Below are 18,868 nucleotides of genomic sequence, written 5' to 3' on the forward strand. Positions count from 1 at the left end.
GTGGCCTTTGTAGAAAGCCACCTTACCCAGCGATCTGGCTTGCTTGATTTTCGGCCACAGTTGTTCCCTTGCCTGTCGATCCTCCCAGGTGAAGTCCTGCACGAATGCACAAAAAATAATAAAAAAAAATCCCTGGAGTCATACGCCTTCAACGTGAAGGGCAAGATTAGCGAGGAGGACCAGAGGAAGGTGCGGAGAGGTGCCACCAGGCCATCGCCTGGCTGGATAACAACCAGCTGGCTGATAAAGAACAGTACCAGCACCCGTAGAAAGAGCTGGAGATTGTGTGTTGTACCAGAGAGCAACACCTGCACAGGGCTGCAGAGAGCAGGCGGGAGCCGGCTCACAGTCCCACCGTTGAGGAAGTCGACTAGAGACTTCAGACTATGATAACTACAGTGGCTTCAAACAACTTTACCTCATGACTCCTGTTTGTCACTTTGTGTCCTGACTGTTTATGATGTTTAAGTCTGAATATTTAGACATCTGACATTTGTAAAAAAAAAAAAATGTTGATGCATCGCTGGGCGTTTAAATAGAATTGACTATACAATATATTTTTGTGTGGTCTTTTACAGTTCATCTTTGTGGTTGCAGGTGATGCAGGTATCGCTCTTCCCTTAAGACCATGAGGATAACTGAAGATCAAGTGGCCAAAGTGGTTCAACAACGCATATACTCTGCTGCCTTCCACCCCTGCACTAGCAGTCTGCTCATGGCTGCAGGAGATAAATGGGGGCATGTAGGACTCTGGAACTTGGTGAGTTTCTTTGCTTTGATCATAACCATTTGCTAACACCATCTTTTTAGAATTTGGGAGTTTGGATGTTCTGAATCGTATTCCAGTGACACAAAAAATACATAAATTTGGTTCCTACTTTTGCCAGCCTGTGGATGTCCGCTAAAATGACAAGGAAATGAGTTCCTGAAGTAAAACATCAATGACTGGACACTTAGGGGAAAAGTACAGTGTTACAGTACAACTTGATTGATTTATTATTTACTCTTTAACTCATTGAGTGCCAGCCACTTTTGGAGAACGGACGCTCCCAGTGCCAGAGTTTTCAGAGCGTTTTCAGTGATTTCTCGAGGCCCACAGAATATTGTGTGATATTACTATGTAAACACCGAACACGCAAAAAGAACAAGGAGACTCTATTGTATCATCAGCAAAAAAAAGTTTATTGATACCATTTTCCGTTCTTTAGTTATGAGCCGGAGAAGATAGGTTGTTTTCAGCGTTTTCAGGCATTTCAAATTATAAGCTGAGATATTCAGCCTTTTGTGAAATGCAGCATTTCAAGCACATTCACTGACTCTAGATACGGTAATATTTTCTGATGTAGTGATGTGGTGTAGTTGTGTCCTGCCCTGCGTGCCCCACCCCCCCTCCCCCCCTCCCCCCCCTCAGCTGAAAACTCCTCCCCACACTAGTAACACACAGCCTCGCACCAAGCGTCTAGGAAGTCTGGGAAGCGCCGCCTCCCAGGCAGCGCAACATGGAGAAGCCACACGCGGACTGCAGTGAAAGGTTTGGCTTTTCAGTGTCGCGCTGCTGCTTTTCTAGCGGCTAATCATGTGGAGAAACTATGCTGACAGACAGACAGAGGCAGAAGGACTCAGTTGTGTGCGCGGATTGACTGTGTTCGCACGCACCGTCAGTTGCAGCCAGAACAATCTACATGGCTCTGGACTGCAGCATGAGCGGGTTCTCTTTCATCAAGGCTATTTCAGGCTGTGTATTCCTGACATTTCTGTAATCTGGAGAGCACTGTCGCCACCTAAGGCTTCTGTAAAATAGGTTATAGACCTCCAATAGCTACTATAGTTGTACAGGAGCTGCGGAAGGCTTTGATCGACGTCCCACCGTCAAAAAACGCATTGGACGTCGAAGGACGTCCGTGGCACTCTACGTCACTATTTAATTGGACGTCGAAGGACGTCCATGGCATTCAATGAGTTAAGGGTGGTGATTACGGTGATGATGGCGTGCTGCTTTTTGAGCCCCACTCTCAGCGTCCAGTGAGCTGCATGATGTTCTCCAGGACTCATCCTAGCCACCTGCTGACCCTCAGCTACGATGGATCTCTACGCTGCATGGATGTAGAGAAGGCCCTCTTTGAAGATGTAAATTTTGTTCCATAAAATGTAGTTTTATTGATCACCCCCCCTTCCCCAGTGGCATCTATCTACGAATTTACTATATATATATATATATATATATATTGTGACAGATCTGGCTCTCAAAATAGGATCAAGCTCGTGTCTAGTCAGTCCACACCTGCCACAACAACACAGAACGTCTTTGCACAGAAATATCAAACAAGAAGTCACAAAGTGAATGGGAGCAGCTCACCTGCTATCAGCATGGGGCGATGACACCTAGACAGCCCGGCTTGTGTGGACAGCTCAGTCGGTAGTGTGGAGCGGGCCATCAGCAGCTCCCGTTCAGTAGATTGGGGACGCTAATTCAAAATAATATCTCACACACACAGTCACACCCATACACGTGGAAACGGAGGGATCAATAGAGCACTGGGGAACAGGAGCGATACATGGCTTCCTGATCAGACTAGCAGACCAACATGGCAGAGAGGGGGGGGGGGGGGGCCTGCGCACCTGAAATGCCACGGATATAATCTCTAAGCCACTCCCACTTCCTGTTTGATCCTCTGATGCAAAGACGTAAATTGACATATTATAATTAACTCATTGAGTGCCAGCCACTTTTGGAGAACGGACGCTCCCAGTGCCAGAGTTTCAGAGCGTTTTCAGTGATTTCTCGAGGCCCACAGAATATTGTGTGATATTACTATGTAAACACCGAACACGCACAAAGAACAAGGAGACTCTATTGTATCATCAGCAAAAAAAAGTTTATTGATACCATTTTCCGTTCTTTAGTTATGAGCCGGAGAAGATAGGTTGTTTTCAGCGTTTTCAGGCGTTTCAAATTAGAAGCTGAGTTATTCAGCCTTTTGTGAAATGAAGCATTTCAAGCACATTCACTGACTCTAGCTAATATTTTCTGATGTAGTGACGTGGTGTAGTTGTGTGGTGCCCTGCGTGCCCCACCCCCCTCTCCCCCCCCCCTCAGCTGCAAACTCCTCCCCACACTAACACACAGCCTCACGCACCCAGCGTCTATTTTCGGAGTGCTCCGTTTTTGTGCGCCGGCTCCCAGCGCGACACGGAAAAGCCAAACCGGACTGCTGAGAATTGTTTGGCTTTTCAGTGTCGGGTGCTGCTTTTCTGGCGGCTAATCGTGTGGAGAAACTATGCAGACAGACAGACAGAGGCAGAGGGGCTCAGTTGTGGGAGCGGATTGACTGCTGTTCGCAGCCAACGTCAGCTGCAGCCAGAGCAATCTATATGGCTCCGCCTGCAGCATGAGCGGTTTCACTTTCATCACGGGGCTTTTTCCTACTGTTTTCCTGACCTTTCTCTAATCTGGAGAGCACTGTCGCCACCTAATGAGTCCGTAAAATAGGTTATACACATCCAATAGCTACAATATTTGTACAGGAGATGCAGGAGGCTTTGATCCACGTCCCACCGTCAAAAAACGCATTTGACGTCGATCGACGTCATTGGCACTCAATGAGTTAAACAAGGGGGTCCCTGACAATCACATGTCAATCACATATCACTCTGTAACAATATATATATACTGTATATATAATGATAATAATAATCATAATTTCAGCCAGTAAGTACAGTTTGAACCAATACCTTTTAACTTGAAGAGCGCGGTGTTATTATTATTTTATTTTTGGGGGGGGCGGGGGTAATGAATTTACATTTTGGGCTCATGATCATTATGAACCCCCCCCCCCCCTATATATATTATAATAAGATACAGGCCCCCAGGGCAGAAATACAGTATGGAGAAAAGGGTAGGATTCTAAATGGGTGTTAAACACCTGTGACATCACTTGTTGCTGGACATTCTGCTGGGGCTGACATCACAGGTGTACAGTTCCATTTCAGGAACAGTTTTTACACAAACAAGTCTTGATGCAGCTATGTGTAATTAAAGGAAGGCTTTGCCGATTTTCAACCCACTTTGCATCAGTTTACAATCTCCGTAATATAAGCAGATGGACAGTGTTTACCTTCTCTATATATTCTCTATATATTTTCTGCATTGAGAAATCCTCCCCCGCCTGCTGGCATGGGTCATTAACGCTTGTTAAGGTTTTCAATTCGATTCTCCCTGGATGTGTGCATATAGAAAAAATAAACAATCTGTAGTTGGAACAGCCGCCCTCAAGCACAACATCTGTTAATTTTGCTGAAATATTCTGGACTTACTCATTACTGCTTTGCAACAAACTTATAAATCAGTGGAGATGTTTAAAAAAACATTCCATGTCCTCATTAAGTTGATGTAAAATCGTGCATGAATTGTAAACCCACTCCAGTTTTAAGATATTCCTACTTCACCAGCTGATCTGAATCATTTTCTACTTCCTACCAGGTGTATTCTATTGAAGATGGCCTGAAAACCTTTGACTTCCTGTCACATGACTGTATGACACTAGTTGTCGGGCAATTTGGTGGAGATGTTGCCATTGTGGATAGGCGCACCCCAGGGTAACATACTGCCATCTTCTTCAACTGTTGTATTAATGATTTAAAAAATGCAGCACTTCTCTATTCTTTACCATCTCTCTTCATCATGTTGAATGTCAGTAAGCATGAAGAGTGCTAACCGCCTGCTCTCTTTTTTTATTAATCATAAACAACATTGTCAGAAACATGCATAATGTTTTCCAGACTGGTACAAAGCTGCTTCTAATCTCTTAATGTTTTTAATTTCTCTGCAGCAACTCCCATGAGTCCCTCCACACCCTCTACACCCTCAACCCCAAGAGCCTTCACTGTGTTAGCGTCCATCCACTAAACAAGCAGTACTTTGCAGTGGCCGAGAGCAGGTATGACTCATATCTTTGATTAATTTATATTTTCTCCAGAGCAGTAATCACTTTGATCATTTGTTTTCTAAAGGTGTTAAATTGGATTGCCTGCTTGTAGTCAGTTCAGCTGTAGTCTGTCCAGTCTATAAATAGTCCAAACTAATTTTCCTTCTTCTCTGCAGGCTTGTGAGTATTTACGATAGCCGCTGTCTGAAGAAGACCGAGAGCCAGGCGGTCTGCCAGCTGCACGGCCACTCTTTAAGCATAACCAGTGCTTATTTCTCCCCTAGTACAGGGAACAGAGTGCTCAGCTCCTGTATGGACAACACGATTAGGTGGGGCTGACACAGCTTAAAGCACTTGCACTGCACTACTTGTTTTGGAATTACATCTCTAAATTGAATGTGCATTTTCTTTTCTTTTTCCATAGGATATATGACACCTCAGCAATGACCACCACAGCTCCTTTGCTGACTTCCATCGGGTACATCCACTCACTTGAACATAGCCTCTCAGTGTGGGAAAGTCATTATGTTACAGATGTCCCGGCACACACGGTTTAAGAAAAAATATCTTATTATACAAGCAAGGTGATGAACGTTTCGCCTAGAAGGCTTCTAGGCGAAACGTTCATCACCTTGCTTGCCCACAATAAATAAGATATTTTTTCTTAAACCGCGTGTGCCGGGACATCTGTCACCTACTAGTATCCTCCGACCCAGGCACCTGTATACTTTTTATATATCTTTATGGGAGTCGTGCTTGCTAACTGTTTTTCCAAAGTCATTATGTTACCTGATCAGGGGAGGGGAAATCAGGAAAGCTGTCTCAATCTATAGCCCCTTTAACACAGACTGTGAAAGCCGCGTTCGTTGCAGCGTTATGTCTCGCCTCCTGCAGTGTTTCCCCTAGAAAGATTTTCAGGCCTGGAGGGATTTCGAAATGTACCTCGACCGCAACGGTGGGGCCCCTCGCTGGTGACGCTAAACTTTTAGCTAACCTGTTCGCATCTATGTTCGCAATGGCATCCCAAGTATCATCATACTATTATGGGATGCGATGCGAACATTTGTATTATGGGATGAGCGTTTCGCAGGCAACGACACGTTTACATGTTTTGGAACAGCGCCGCACGCTGGCACAATGCTCCTAAAAGCAAAATGCTGATTGTTTTGAATGATTTGGCATCTTCTATTACTGTCAACACCATTATTGCTATATTGTAATTGTAATAATATGCCATAAAGGTATATTTAAATTTTGGGGAGAGCAGAAAAACAAAAAAACAAATTGCAATTATTTTACTGGCCTGGCGGGGGCGCCGCCTGTAGAATGATGCCTCCTGTATAAAAGTCGCAAGAACGGAATGGCGTGTCATTTTGTTACGCCTTTCGTTCCCCCGGTAGAGGTAGTATCAGCGCAGAATCGACGTCTGTCTAAAAGGCTAAGCCGCGGGAAGACGGCAATCTCGGCTCATTCATAAAGAAATGACAGGAGGACTGAGGGAAAACAACCTCCAGATTGAAGTTCTCCGATCAGAAATAAGTTAACCGAAGCATATCTGCAGGCTGTCTCGCCTGTTGTGCGTTCCCTTACGAAAAACAACTAATGTTAGCATTCAGACTGTGCTCCTACTATAGCCCGAGTCACTTGAGCAGGTGTGTGCCTTGCGTTGCCCACTGTGCCTGAGATTCGCTCTGTTCTTCTGAAAGTGACATAACCAGAAGTAGAAACCAAGTGGTCTATAATGACGCCGTCGATAACGTTATTAAAATCAGACTGCAGCTGTTTCACACTTTTTTTCTTCCAGTCAACACGCTTTCAGAACGGACTTAATTAGGCTACTTCACAACATGGGTATATGCTTTATAAAAAAACTGGAACCAAAGGTAAGAAAGCCTTCCGGCTGGGGACGGCTTTAGCTCAGGAGGTAGAGCGGGTCGGCCAAAGACGCAAGGGTTGGCGGTTTGATCCCCGCTCCCTCCGAGCTGCTGTCGTTGTGTCCTTGGGCAAGACACTTAACCCCAAATTGCTCCCGATGGTGTGTAGGCACCCTGCGTGGCAGCCTGCCGCCATTGGTGTATGAATGGGTGAATGTAGACTATCTACTCATTGTAAAGCGCTTTGGATAAAAGCGCTATATAAATGCAGACCATTTACCAGACCATTTACCTTCCGTTACGTGTAGCTTGTAATACATGATGCTGCCTTTGTGATCCATAAAGTCGATCAGACGAATATTGAAAGTTGCTCGTTAAATTCAGGTCGCACTGATTTACCTGTTTATATAAAGGCAAAATAAAATTAAATAAATAGACTCCTCAGACATAATAAGCTTAACGCCCATGGTTCACGCCTAATTTCAATCCGGGAGGGGTGGATGCTATCTAAAGCACACTCCTGTATGGCAGGGCTGCTTGGTTCTGTGTGAAAGTGCAGAGAGGGCCTAATGGCGGATCTTCATCAGTGCCACAGTGATTGATACATTTGAGTTTTGGGTAGTAGAAGGTTTATCTCAGGTCATCATAATACTTATCACTGTTTCTATTTTTATTACAGTTTTATTATAAGCCAGTATCACAGCGACAACAAGCCTTTCCAACTCGGCACTTAAATTACCGTACATAAAAAAAATGTCAAACCAAAATTAACAATTGTGTGTCTTTGGTAGAAATATGCAGAAGAGTAGAGTGCACGCACATCCAAGATTATTTCAACAGGTGCTGGAAAAAATACGCGTATAGAAAAAGAAAAGGAAATCCGCACACTGTTTTTTAAGCTCCCACGGTTAGTTTTTTAATTACAAAAAAGCAACATTTTGACCCTCACGGGTCTTCATCAGGCAGTACAGAGAACAAGCTCTCTGTGCATGGGCATATATATAACCTCACATGGGGTGGTGGTGCCCCAATCAGGTGATGACAGACACCTGTGATCATTACAAAATACATAATTGTTGAAAGAGTAGGTCTTTCCACAAGAATACAACTTTTTTAAAGATAAAATGTCCTTGTGGATTAGCTTATGTGGGGAAAATGTCTAGAGCCCTCCGCACTAGGATTAGCGAGCATTGCAGCAACATCAGATGCGGTGATGAACGTAACCCTGTTGCAGTCCACTTCAAACAAGCAGGACACAGCATCTCCTCACTCCGGTACATGGGGATAGAGAAGGTTGAAAAGCCCCCTAGAGGAGGTGACCACGAACAATGACTTTTACAACGTGTGGCTTTTCACATATATACACTCAACACGTTGGCACCGTATGGCCTCAATGAAGAACTAGACGTCAAGCCATTGCTGTGATGTTTTAACTTTATTATATTCTGTTGTTATATGTATACACCTTGGCCATTGTAGACATGTGCCTGGCTCTTCGGTCATGTGGGTAGCACGTACGACTCTCACCTGGGAGTCCTGGGTTCAAACCCTGCCTGAACCTACCTTGGCCTACCGTACTATACTTTTACATTTCTTTGGTTTCTTATTGGTATAGATAGGGATAATAATATTCACCTGCATGTTTTACTTCTTGTATTTCTTTTGTATCGGGTATTTTAGAATTTGTTTACCTCTGTTATTATATGATCTTTAAAAAAAGTTGTATTCTTGTGGACTCTTTCAACAATTATGTATTTTGTAATGATCACAGGTGTCTGTCGTCACCTGATTGGGGCACCACCACCCCATGTGAGGTTATATATATGCCCATGCACAGAGAGCTTGTTCTCTGTACTGCCTGATGAAGACCCGTTGCTTTTTTGTAATTAAAAAACTCACGTGGGAGCTTAAAAAACAGTGCGGATTTCCTTTTCTTTTTCTTTGGTAGAAAAAACCACATGAAAAGGCAATGCAATTGTTTACATGCCATTACTCCTGCTACAGTGAGTCCAGTCAGATTTTACTAGAAGTGGGTAACACATTCTTCATCAGACTATACTGTATGCTAAGTTGTCTGAAATTTATTTTCAGACATAACCTGAACACAGGCCGATGGCTGACGAAGCTATCAGCAGTGTGGGACCCTAAACAAGAGGACTGCTTTGTGGTGGGAAGCATGGAGCGGCCTCGCCAGGTGCAGGTCTTCCACGAAAGCGGCCAGCTGCAGCACTCCTTCAGAGACGACCACCACCTCAGCACGGTGCTGTCCATCACAGCCTTCCATCCTACAAGGAATGCTTTGCTGGGCGGCAACAACTCAGGACGCCTGCATGTCTTCACCAACTGAGACCAGGACCAAAACGTGCACGAACAACGCCACCATTTATAAATGCCTACATATGTCTATTATGAAGTCCCACAAATTGGATTTGTTTCAGGATAATGTAGACTAGGCTACTAAATCATTGTTTTTAGGGGGCATCCTGTTTCAAATTTGACCAGCAGATGTCCCCAGGTTCACAATTGGTTCAAAGCTTCAGAAAACCTAGTTTCTCCCTTTACTATTTGTCTCACTTTCAGGACTATTTCCAACATCCTGATACTCCAACTGCTCTTTCAAAAATAGACAGCTGTCAATAGCTGCTTGTTTTAGACGTTTTAGCTATCTGCCAGGCTGTTTGCCTTGGGCAACATCGCCATCTTCTGGCTGTTTTGCGTAATGCACCGTATGGCGAAGAATTTAGACTGTTCATTCTTGGAGTCGCAATTGATTGAGTTTTATACTGTTCTCTTAATGGCAGGCCAAACCTTGGAATATTGTCTATATGTTTTTTTTCTTGTTTCTTTTGACTGCTGTTTGCATTTAATACATTAAGCCTTTACTGTACGTCCATCAATTACTGCGACGTGGCCTTTGTAGAAAGCCACCTTACCCAGCGATCTGGCTTGCTTGATTTTCGGCCACAGTTGTTCCCTTGCCTGTCGATCCTCCCAGGTGAAGTCCTGCACGAATGCACAAAAAATAATAAAAAAAAATCCCTGGAGTCATACGCCTTCAACGTGAAGGGCAAGATTAGCGAGGAGGACCAGAGGAAGGTGCGGAGAGGTGCCACCAGGCCATCGCCTGGCTGGATAACAACCAGCTGGCTGATAAAGAACAGTACCAGCACCCGTAGAAAGAGCTGGAGATTGTGTGTTGTACCAGAGAGCAACACCTGCACAGGGCTGCAGAGAGCAGGCGGGAGCCGGCTCACAGTCCCACCGTTGAGGAAGTCGACTAGAGACTTCAGACTATGATAACTACAGTGGCTTCAAACAACTTTACCTCATGACTCCTGTTTGTCACTTTGTGTCCTGACTGTTTATGATGTTTAAGTCTGAATATTTAGACATCTGACATTTGTAAAAAAAAAAAAATGTTGATGCATCGCTGGGCGTTTAAATAGAATTGACTATACAATATATTTTTGTGTGGTCTTTTACAGTTCATCTTTGTGGTTGCAGGTGATGCAGGTATCGCTCTTCCCTTAAGACCATGAGGATAACTGAAGATCAAGTGGCCAAAGTGGTTCAACAACGCATATACTCTGCTGCCTTCCACCCCTGCACTAGCAGTCTGCTCATGGCTGCAGGAGATAAATGGGGGCATGTAGGACTCTGGAACTTGGTGAGTTTCTTTGCTTTGATCATAACCATTTGCTAACACCATCTTTTTAGAATTTGGGAGTTTGGATGTTCTGAATCGTATTCCAGTGACACAAAAAATACATAAATTTGGTTCCTACTTTTGCCAGCCTGTGGATGTCCGCTAAAATGACAAGGAAATGAGTTCCTGAAGTAAAACATCAATGACTGGACACTTAGGGGAAAAGTACAGTGTTACAGTACAACTTGATTGATTTATTATTTACTCTTTAACTCATTGAGTGCCAGCCACTTTTGGAGAACGGACGCTCCCAGTGCCAGAGTTTTCAGAGCGTTTTCAGTGATTTCTCGAGGCCCACAGAATATTGTGTGATATTACTATGTAAACACCGAACACGCAAAAAGAACAAGGAGACTCTATTGTATCATCAGCAAAAAAAAGTTTATTGATACCATTTTCCGTTCTTTAGTTATGAGCCGGAGAAGATAGGTTGTTTTCAGCGTTTTCAGGCATTTCAAATTATAAGCTGAGATATTCAGCCTTTTGTGAAATGCAGCATTTCAAGCACATTCACTGACTCTAGATACGGTAATATTTTCTGATGTAGTGATGTGGTGTAGTTGTGTCCTGCCCTGCGTGCCCCACCCCCCCTCCCCCCCTCCCCCCCCTCAGCTGAAAACTCCTCCCCACACTAGTAACACACAGCCTCGCACCAAGCGTCTAGGAAGCCTGGGAAGCGCCGCCTCCCAGGCAGCGCAACATGGAGAAGCCACACGCGGACTGCAGTGAAAGGTTTGGCTTTTCAGTGTCGCGCTGCTGCTTTTCTAGCGGCTAATCATGTGGAGAAACTATGCTGACAGACAGACAGAGGCAGAAGGACTCAGTTGTGTGCGCGGATTGACTGTGTTCGCACGCACCGTCAGTTGCAGCCAGAACAATCTACATGGCTCTGGACTGCAGCATGAGCGGGTTCTCTTTCATCAAGGCTATTTCAGGCTGTGTATTCCTGACATTTCTGTAATCTGGAGAGCACTGTCGCCACCTAAGGCTTCTGTAAAATAGGTTATAGACCTCCAATAGCTACTATAGTTGTACAGGAGCTGCGGAAGGCTTTGATCGACGTCCCACCGTCAAAAAACGCATTGGACGTCGAAGGACGTCCGTGGCACTCTACGTCACTATTTAATTGGACGTCGAAGGACGTCCATGGCATTCAATGAGTTAAGGGTGGTGATTACGGTGATGATGGCGTGCTGCTTTTTGAGCCCCACTCTCAGCGTCCAGTGAGCTGCATGATGTTCTCCAGGACTCATCCTAGCCACCTGCTGACCCTCAGCTACGATGGATCTCTACGCTGCATGGATGTAGAGAAGGCCCTCTTTGAAGATGTAAATTTTGTTCCATAAAATGTAGTTTTATTGATCACCCCCCCTTCCCCAGTGGCATCTATCTACGAATTTACTATATATATATATATATATATATATTGTGACAGATCTGGCTCTCAAAATAGGATCAAGCTCGTGTCTAGTCAGTCCACACCTGCCACAACAACACAGAACGTCTTTGCACAGAAATATCAAACAAGAAGTCACAAAGTGAATGGGAGCAGCTCACCTGCTATCAGCATGGGGCGATGACACCTAGACAGCCCGGCTTGTGTGGACAGCTCAGTCGGTAGTGTGGAGCGGGCCATCAGCAGCTCCCGTTCAGTAGATTGGGGACGCTAATTCAAAATAATATCTCACACACACAGTCACACCCATACACGTGGAAACGGAGGGATCAATAGAGCACTGGGGAACAGGAGCGATACATGGCTTCCTGATCAGACTAGCAGACCAACATGGCAGAGAGGGGGGGGGGGGGGCCTGCGCACCTGAAATGCCACGGATATAATCTCTAAGCCACTCCCACTTCCTGTTTGATCCTCTGATGCAAAGACGTAAATTGACATATTATAATTAACTCATTGAGTGCCAGCCACTTTTGGAGAACGGACGCTCCCAGTGCCAGAGTTTCAGAGCGTTTTCAGTGATTTCTCGAGGCCCACAGAATATTGTGTGATATTACTATGTAAACACCGAACACGCACAAAGAACAAGGAGACTCTATTGTATCATCAGCAAAAAAAAGTTTATTGATACCATTTTCCGTTCTTTAGTTATGAGCCGGAGAAGATAGGTTGTTTTCAGCGTTTTCAGGCGTTTCAAATTAGAAGCTGAGTTATTCAGCCTTTTGTGAAATGAAGCATTTCAAGCACATTCACTGACTCTAGCTAATATTTTCTGATGTAGTGACGTGGTGTAGTTGTGTGGTGCCCTGCGTGCCCCACCCCCCTCTCCCCCCCCCTCAGCTGCAAACTCCTCCCCACACTAACACACAGCCTCACGCACCCAGCGTCTATTTTCGGAGTGCTCCGTTTTTGTGCGCCGGCTCCCAGCGCGACACGGAAAAGCCAAACCGGACTGCTGAGAATTGTTTGGCTTTTCAGTGTCGGGTGCTGCTTTTCTGGCGGCTAATCGTGTGGAGAAACTATGCAGACAGACAGACAGAGGCAGAGGGGCTCAGTTGTGGGAGCGGATTGACTGCTGTTCGCAGCCAACGTCAGCTGCAGCCAGAGCAATCTATATGGCTCCGCCTGCAGCATGAGCGGTTTCACTTTCATCACGGGGCTTTTTCCTACTGTTTTCCTGACCTTTCTCTAATCTGGAGAGCACTGTCGCCACCTAATGAGTCCGTAAAATAGGTTATACACATCCAATAGCTACAATATTTGTACAGGAGATGCAGGAGGCTTTGATCCACGTCCCACCGTCAAAAAACGCATTTGACGTCGATCGACGTCATTGGCACTCAATGAGTTAAACAAGGGGGTCCCTGACAATCACATGTCAATCACATATCACTCTGTAACAATATATATATACTGTATATATAATGATAATAATAATCATAATTTCAGCCAGTAAGTACAGTTTGAACCAATACCTTTTAACTTGAAGAGCGCGGTGTTATTATTATTTTATTTTTGGGGGGGGCGGGGGTAATGAATTTACATTTTGGGCTCATGATCATTATGAACCCCCCCCCCCCCTATATATATTATAATAAGATACAGGCCCCCAGGGCAGAAATACAGTATGGAGAAAAGGGTAGGATTCTAAATGGGTGTTAAACACCTGTGACATCACTTGTTGCTGGACATTCTGCTGGGGCTGACATCACAGGTGTACAGTTCCATTTCAGGAACAGTTTTTACACAAACAAGTCTTGATGCAGCTATGTGTAATTAAAGGAAGGCTTTGCCGATTTTCAACCCACTTTGCATCAGTTTACAATCTCCGTAATATAAGCAGATGGACAGTGTTTACCTTCTCTATATATTCTCTATATATTTTCTGCATTGAGAAATCCTCCCCCGCCTGCTGGCATGGGTCATTAACGCTTGTTAAGGTTTTCAATTCGATTCTCCCTGGATGTGTGCATATAGAAAAAATAAACAATCTGTAGTTGGAACAGCCGCCCTCAAGCACAACATCTGTTAATTTTGCTGAAATATTCTGGACTTACTCATTACTGCTTTGCAACAAACTTATAAATCAGTGGAGATGTTTAAAAAAACATTCCATGTCCTCATTAAGTTGATGTAAAATCGTGCATGAATTGTAAACCCACTCCAGTTTTAAGATATTCCTACTTCACCAGCTGATCTGAATCATTTTCTACTTCCTACCAGGTGTATTCTATTGAAGATGGCCTGAAAACCTTTGACTTCCTGTCACATGACTGTATGACACTAGTTGTCGGGCAATTTGGTGGAGATGTTGCCATTGTGGATAGGCGCACCCCAGGGTAACATACTGCCATCTTCTTCAACTGTTGTATTAATGATTTAAAAAATGCAGCACTTCTCTATTCTTTACCATCTCTCTTCATCATGTTGAATGTCAGTAAGCATGAAGAGTGCTAACCGCCTGCTCTCTTTTTTTATTAATCATAAACAACATTGTCAGAAACATGCATAATGTTTTCCAGACTGGTACAAAGCTGCTTCTAATCTCTTAATGTTTTTAATTTCTCTGCAGCAACTCCCATGAGTCCCTCCACACCCTCTACACCCTCAACCCCAAGAGCCTTCACTGTGTTAGCGTCCATCCACTAAACAAGCAGTACTTTGCAGTGGCCGAGAGCAGGTATGACTCATATCTTTGATTAATTTATATTTTCTCCAGAGCAGTAATCACTTTGATCATTTGTTTTCTAAAGGTGTTAAATTGGATTGCCTGCTTGTAGTCAGTTCAGCTGTAGTCTGTCCAGTCTATAAATAGTCCAAACTAATTTTCCTTCTTCTCTGCAGGCTTGTGAGTATTTACGATAGCCGCTGTCTGAAGAAGACCGAGAGCCAGGCGGTCTGCCAGCTGCACGGCCACTCTTTAAGCATAACCAGTGCTTATTTCTCCCCTAGTACAGGGAACAGAGTGCTCAGCTCCTGTATGGACAACACGATTAGGTGGGGCTGACACAGCTTAAAGCACTTGCACTGCACTACTTGTTTTGGAATTACATCTCTAAATTGAATGTGCATTTTCTTTTCTTTTTCCATAGGATATATGACACCTCAGCAATGACCACCACAGCTCCTTTGCTGACTTCCATCGGGTACATCCACTCACTTGAACATAGCCTCTCAGTGTGGGAAAGTCATTATGTTACAGATGTCCCGGCACACACGGTTTAAGAAAAAATATCTTATTATACAAGCAAGGTGATGAACGTTTCGCCTAGAAGGCTTCTAGGCGAAACGTTCATCACCTTGCTTGCCCACAATAAATAAGATATTTTTTCTTAAACCGCGTGTGCCGGGACATCTGTCACCTACTAGTATCCTCCGACCCAGGCACCTGTATACTTTTTATATATCTTTATGGGAGTCGTGCTTGCTAACTGTTTTTCCAAAGTCATTATGTTACCTGATCAGGGGAGGGGAAATCAGGAAAGCTGTCTCAATCTATAGCCCCTTTAACACAGACTGTGAAAGCCGCGTTCGTTGCAGCGTTATGTCTCGCCTCCTGCAGTGTTTCCCCTAGAAAGATTTTCAGGCCTGGAGGGATTTCGAAATGTACCTCGACCGCAACGGTGGGGCCCCTCGCTGGTGACGCTAAACTTTTAGCTAACCTGTTCGCATCTATGTTCGCAATGGCATCCCAAGTATCATCATACTATTATGGGATGCGATGCGAACATTTGTATTATGGGATGAGCGTTTCGCAGGCAACGACACGTTTACATGTTTTGGAACAGCGCCGCACGCTGGCACAATGCTCCTAAAAGCAAAATGCTGATTGTTTTGAATGATTTGGCATCTTCTATTACTGTCAACACCATTATTGCTATATTGTAATTGTAATAATATGCCATAAAGGTATATTTAAATTTTGGGGAGAGCAGAAAAACAAAAAAACAAATTGCAATTATTTTACTGGCCTGGCGGGGGCGCCGCCTGTAGAATGATGCCTCCTGTATAAAAGTCGCAAGAACGGAATGGCGTGTCATTTTGTTACGCCTTTCGTTCCCCCGGTAGAGGTAGTATCAGCGCAGAATCGACGTCTGTCTAAAAGGCTAAGCCGCGGGAAGACGGCAATCTCGGCTCATTCATAAAGAAATGACAGGAGGACTGAGGGAAAACAACCTCCAGATTGAAGTTCTCCGATCAGAAATAAGTTAACCGAAGCATATCTGCAGGCTGTCTCGCCTGTTGTGCGTTCCCTTACGAAAAACAACTAATGTTAGCATTCAGACTGTGCTCCTACTATAGCCCGAGTCACTTGAGCAGGTGTGTGCCTTGCGTTGCCCACTGTGCCTGAGATTCGCTCTGTTCTTCTGAAAGTGACATAACCAGAAGTAGAAACCAAGTGGTCTATAATGACGCCGTCGATAACGTTATTAAAATCAGACTGCAGCTGTTTCACACTTTTTTTCTTCCAGTCAACACGCTTTCAGAACGGACTTAATTAGGCTACTTCACAACATGGGTATATGCTTTATAAAAAAACTGGAACCAAAGGTAAGAAAGCCTTCCGTTACGTGTAGCTTGTAATACATGATGCTGCCTTTGTGATCCATAAAGTCGATCAGACGAATATTGAAAGTTGCTCGTTAAATTCAGGTCGCACTGATTTACCTGTTTATATAAAGGCAAAATAAAATTAAATAAATAGACTCCTCAGACATAATAAGCTTAACGCCCATGGTTCACGCCTAATTTCAATCCGGGAGGGGTGGATGCTATCTAAAGCACACTCCTGTATGGCAGGGCTGCTTGGTTCTGTGTGAAAGTGCAGAGAGGGCCTAATGGCGGATCTTCATCAGTGCCACAGTGATTGATACATTTGAGTTTTGGGTAGTAGAAGGTTTATCTCAGGTCATCATAATACTTATCACTGTTTCTATTTTTATTACAGTTTTATTATAAGCCAGTATCACAGCGACAACAAGCCTTTCCAACTCGGCACTTAAATTACCGTACATAAAAAAAATGTCAAACCAAAATTAACAATTGTGTGTCTTTGGTAGAAATATGCAGAAGAGTAGAGTGCACGCACATCCAAGATTATTTCAACAGGTGCTGGAAAAAATACGCGTATAGAAAAAGAAAAGGAAATCCGCACACTGTTTTTTAAGCTCCCACGGTTAGTTTTTTAATTACAAAAAAGCAACATTTTGACCCTCACGGGTCTTCATCAGGCAGTACAGAGAACAAGCTCTCTGTGCATGGGCATATATATAACCTCACATGGGGTGGTGGTGCCCCAATCAGGTGATGACAGACACCTGTGATCATTACAAAATACATAATTGTTGAAAGAGTAGGTCTTTCCACAAGAATACAACTTTTTTAAAGATAAAATGTCCTTGTGGATTAGCTTATGTGGGGAAAATGTCTAGAGCCCTCCGCACTAGGATTAGCGAGCATTGCAGCAACATCAGATGCGGTGATGAACGTAACCCTGTTGCAGTCCACTTCAAACAAGCAGGACACAGCATCTCCTCACTCCGGTACATGGGGATAGAGAAGGTTGAAAAGCCCCCTAGAGGAGGTGACCACGAACAATGACTTTTACAACGTGTGGCTTTTCACATATATACACTCAACACGTTGGCACCGTATGGCCTCAATGAAGAACTAGACGTCAAGCCATTGCTGTGATGTTTTAACTTTATTATATTCTGTTGTTATATGTATACACCTTGGCCATTGTAGACATGTGCCTGGCTCTTCGGTCATGTGGGTAGCACGTACGACTCTCACCTGGGAGTCCTGGGTTCAAACCCTGCCTGAACCTACCTTGGCCTACCGTACTATACTTTTACATTTCTTTGGTTTCTTATTGGTATAGATAGGGATAATAATATTCACCTGCATGTTTTACTTCTTGTATTTCTTTTGTATCGGGTATTTTAGAATTTGTTTACCTCTGTTATTATATGATCTTTAAAAAAAGTTGTATTCTTGTGGACTCTTTCAACAATTATGTATTTTGTAATGATCACAGGTGTCTGTCGTCACCTGATTGGGGCACCACCACCCCATGTGAGGTTATATATATGCCCATGCACAGAGAGCTTGTTCTCTGTACTGCCTGATGAAGACCCGTTGCTTTTTTGTAATTAAAAAACTCACGTGGGAGCTTAAAAAACAGTGCGGATTTCCTTTTCTTTTTCTTTGGTAGAAAAAACCACATGAAAAGGCAATGCAATTGTTTACATGCCATTACTCCTGCTACAGTGAGTCCAGTCAGATTTTACTAGAAGTGGGTAACACATTCTTCATCAGACTATACTGTATGCTAAGTTGTCTGAAATTTATTTTCAGACATAACCTGAACACAGGCCGATGGCTGACGAAGCTATCAGCAGTGTGGGACCCTAAACAAGAGGACTGCTTTGTGGTGGGAAGCATGGAGCGGCCTCGCCAGGTGCAGGTCTTCCACGAAAGCGGCCAGCTGCAGCACTCCTTCAGAGACGACCACCACCTCAGCACGGTGCTGTCCATCACAGCCTTCCATCCTACAAGGAATGCTTTGCTGGGCGGCAACAACTCAGGACGCCTGCATGTCTTCACCAACTGAGACCAGGACCAAAACGTGCACGAACAACGCCACCATTTATAAATGCCTACATATGTCTATTATGAAGTCCCACAAATTGGATTTGTTTCAGGATAATGTAGACTAGGCTACTAAATCATTGTTTTTAGGGGGCATCCTGTTTCAAATTTGACCAGCAGATGTCCCCAGGTTCACAATTGGTTCAAAGCTTCAGAAAACCTAGTTTCTCCCTTTACTATTTGTCTCACTTTCAGGACTATTTCCAACATCCTGATACTCCAACTGCTCTTTCAAAAATAGACAGCTGTCAAT

The 18,868-nt window shown here is 44.0% G+C and overlaps 2 protein-coding genes across 2 annotated transcripts; both read left to right on the forward strand.

Moving 5' to 3' along the window:
* Nucleotides 1-538: 538 nt before the first annotated feature.
* Nucleotides 539-9,146, forward strand: LOC310770902 (WD repeat-containing protein 76-like; the record flags this gene model as incomplete). Its single annotated transcript, XM_083663599.1, has 7 exons — nucleotides 539-760; nucleotides 1,966-2,127; nucleotides 4,481-4,596; nucleotides 4,830-4,937; nucleotides 5,102-5,254; nucleotides 5,350-5,403; nucleotides 8,891-9,146. The coding sequence occupies exons 1-7, from the start codon at nucleotides 629-631 to the stop codon at nucleotides 9,144-9,146; spliced, it is 981 nt and encodes a 326-aa protein (XP_083519725.1). The 5' UTR covers nucleotides 539-628.
* Nucleotides 9,147-10,244: 1,098 nt separating this feature from the next.
* On the forward strand, nucleotides 10,245-18,577 carry LOC310770903 (WD repeat-containing protein 76-like; the record flags this gene model as incomplete). Its single annotated transcript, XM_083663600.1, has 7 exons — nucleotides 10,245-10,466; nucleotides 11,672-11,833; nucleotides 14,185-14,300; nucleotides 14,534-14,641; nucleotides 14,806-14,958; nucleotides 15,054-15,107; nucleotides 18,322-18,577. Exons 1-7 carry the CDS (start codon nucleotides 10,335-10,337, stop codon nucleotides 18,575-18,577), a joined length of 981 nt encoding a protein of 326 aa, XP_083519726.1. The 5' UTR covers nucleotides 10,245-10,334.
* Nucleotides 18,578-18,868: the final 291 nt, after the last annotated feature.

The sequence above is a fragment of the Poromitra crassiceps genome (genome assembly GCF_964638095.1).
Source record: "Poromitra crassiceps genome assembly, contig: HAP1_SCAFFOLD_257, whole genome shotgun sequence".
NCBI lineage: Eukaryota > Metazoa > Chordata > Actinopteri > Beryciformes > Melamphaidae > Poromitra > Poromitra crassiceps.